This window comes from Mastigoproctus giganteus, chromosome 8 (assembly GCF_048544385.1).
Source record: "Mastigoproctus giganteus isolate SK-2022 chromosome 8, ASM4854438v1, whole genome shotgun sequence".
Lineage (NCBI taxonomy): Eukaryota > Metazoa > Arthropoda > Arachnida > Uropygi > Thelyphonidae > Mastigoproctus > Mastigoproctus giganteus.
In genome coordinates, this window is record NC_143582.1 from 161,170,120 (window position 1) to 161,172,216 (window position 2,097).

Consider the following 2,097-nt stretch of genomic DNA (forward strand, 5'->3'; position numbering starts at 1 on the left):
CGGCACCAAGTCACACATCGTGTCATCTGCTCTTCAGTCAGTTGATGCGGCACCCAGAGAGAACAAAGTTTCTTCACGTGCAAATGATCTTGCAGAATCGAACGAATTGCTGGTGCATTTAGGCCCAAAGTATCCTCTATCTGTTGGTAGGTCACTCGCCTGTTTTCGTCAAGCATTTTCCTCACAGCAGTAACGTTTCCTCCGTAACTGACGTTTGTGGCCTTCCCAGCCTCTCAGAATCCTCCAGAGTGAAATTTCCCCTTTGGAATTCTCTATACCACCTGAATATCGTTGTACGATGTGGACAATCATCATCTAGTGCAAGAGTCATTTCTTCTAAGCACTGGTCTATGGTTAAACCACTCACGAAATTATACCGCAAACTGTCCTTATCTCATTTCGTGACCACGATGCCATCGCAAGCACTTTACACTCTCACTACTAATGAATAACTGAGACCATCGACTTGGCGCAGCAGCTACTATGCACGTATGAACATGCAGCAACAAGCAGCTTCCTGTGATTCATTGTTGCGTCATATTGCAAAACTTTCCTAGTACCCTTTGTATATATTACTCTGGGGCTGCATTTTCTAAATGGATATGCAGTTAGAAGTGCTTCTTTCTAGACTTGTAAACAAACTGCAAATTGTTTCACTGATTAGGTATTAACAGTGGTAACAATTGTGTATGTGGAGAAAGAGGAAAGATTGCTGGAAAATACAGCAAAGTAGGGATGAACCAATGCTCTTTTTTAAACTGTAAATTGCATGGCATTTTGGTATGCACCTTTACATGCCTGTATTGTAGATTATTGTGGAGATTTCTTGTATGTGCTGTTATAGAAAATTACTGTATAAATATATATAATTTTTTTTGTTCTGTTTTAATTGTAGGTGACATGAAAGTGTTCCCATTTATTACATCTGTCTCTATCAGTCAGGATCCTGTTTAGGTGACTTCTTCACGAATAATTTCAGCAAGTATTTTTTTTTACCCATATTACCCATTATTTTATTTTAACAGGATACCAAAAAATAAAAATAGGCCAAGGAAAATACAAGGTATACTTAATATTTTTGAATATATTTTTCTAGTGAAAAGCTTTGAGCTTGAATTTTAAAAATGTTGTATTCAATTAGTGATTGGGAAGCCCACCACAGTAGACTGCATTCATCCTTGTGTTTCTGGATCTAGCTCTATACCATTCTGTGGCTTTTGATCATTTGAAAAAAAGTTTGAGATTTTTCTTACATGGATAAAGTATTTCATTTAGCTAAAAGTGCATTACATGCAGGAGAAGTTCCTGTTGGTTGCATTATGATATATGAAGGAAATATCATTGCAGAAGGAGCTAATTCTGTAAATATTACAAAAAATGCAGTTTCCCATGCAGAAATGAACTGTATTGATCAAGTATTGCTGTGGTGTACTGAAAATAATAAAGACAGTAATGAAGTTTTTAAAAACTTAAACGTTTATGTAAATCTTGAACCGTGTATTATGTGTGCAGCTGCCTTGAAGAGTCTTAATGTTACTCAGTTGTATTATGTTTGTGCAAATGATCGATTTGGTGGTTGTGACTCAGTTCTTCCAGTGTTGAAGATATCAGTAGACTATCCTGAAGATTTGAAAATGAAGAAAAATATATATAGGAAAGAAGCTATCTCACTATTAAAATTTTTTTATCAGGGTCATAATCCAAATGTTCCAATTAAAAAAGAGTAATGTAGTTTCGTTTTTTCCTTCAGTAAAATAAAATATTTCTTAAACTGTTCACTAATAAAAGTGTAATAAAAATATTTAAAGTACTTTTTTTATTCATGTAGCAGACTTAGAAAGCAGAGAAATCCTCTGATTACTATTACTGTAAGAGTAGTAATAGCCATATAGTGCAAGGAAGCACAGGCTTTTGTTGCAGTGGGCAAAAAAAATAGATAAGAAAATACAAATTAGCATTAGTAGAGGCATATGATGCAAGAAAGCAAGCTTATGCAGTATCAGCCAAAAAAAAAAAAAAAAAACTCTCCTCTTTCACCCCTCCGTTCATTCTAAGTACCTGTCCAGCACAGCCTTAAATTTATTTAGGCTATCAACT

General features: G+C 35.1%; 1 protein-coding gene across 1 annotated transcript; it reads left to right on the forward strand.

The window, feature by feature from the left end:
• The first annotated feature begins 1,064 nt into the window (after nt 1-1,064).
• Nucleotides 1,065-1,727, forward strand: LOC150081964 (tRNA-specific adenosine-34 deaminase catalytic subunit ADAT2). Its single transcript, XM_090380383.1, has one exon. The coding sequence runs from the start codon at nt 1,254-1,256 to the stop codon at nt 1,725-1,727; it is 474 nt and encodes a 157-aa protein (XP_090236509.1). The 5' UTR covers nt 1,065-1,253.
• The last annotated feature ends 370 nt before the right edge of the window (nt 1,728-2,097 follow it).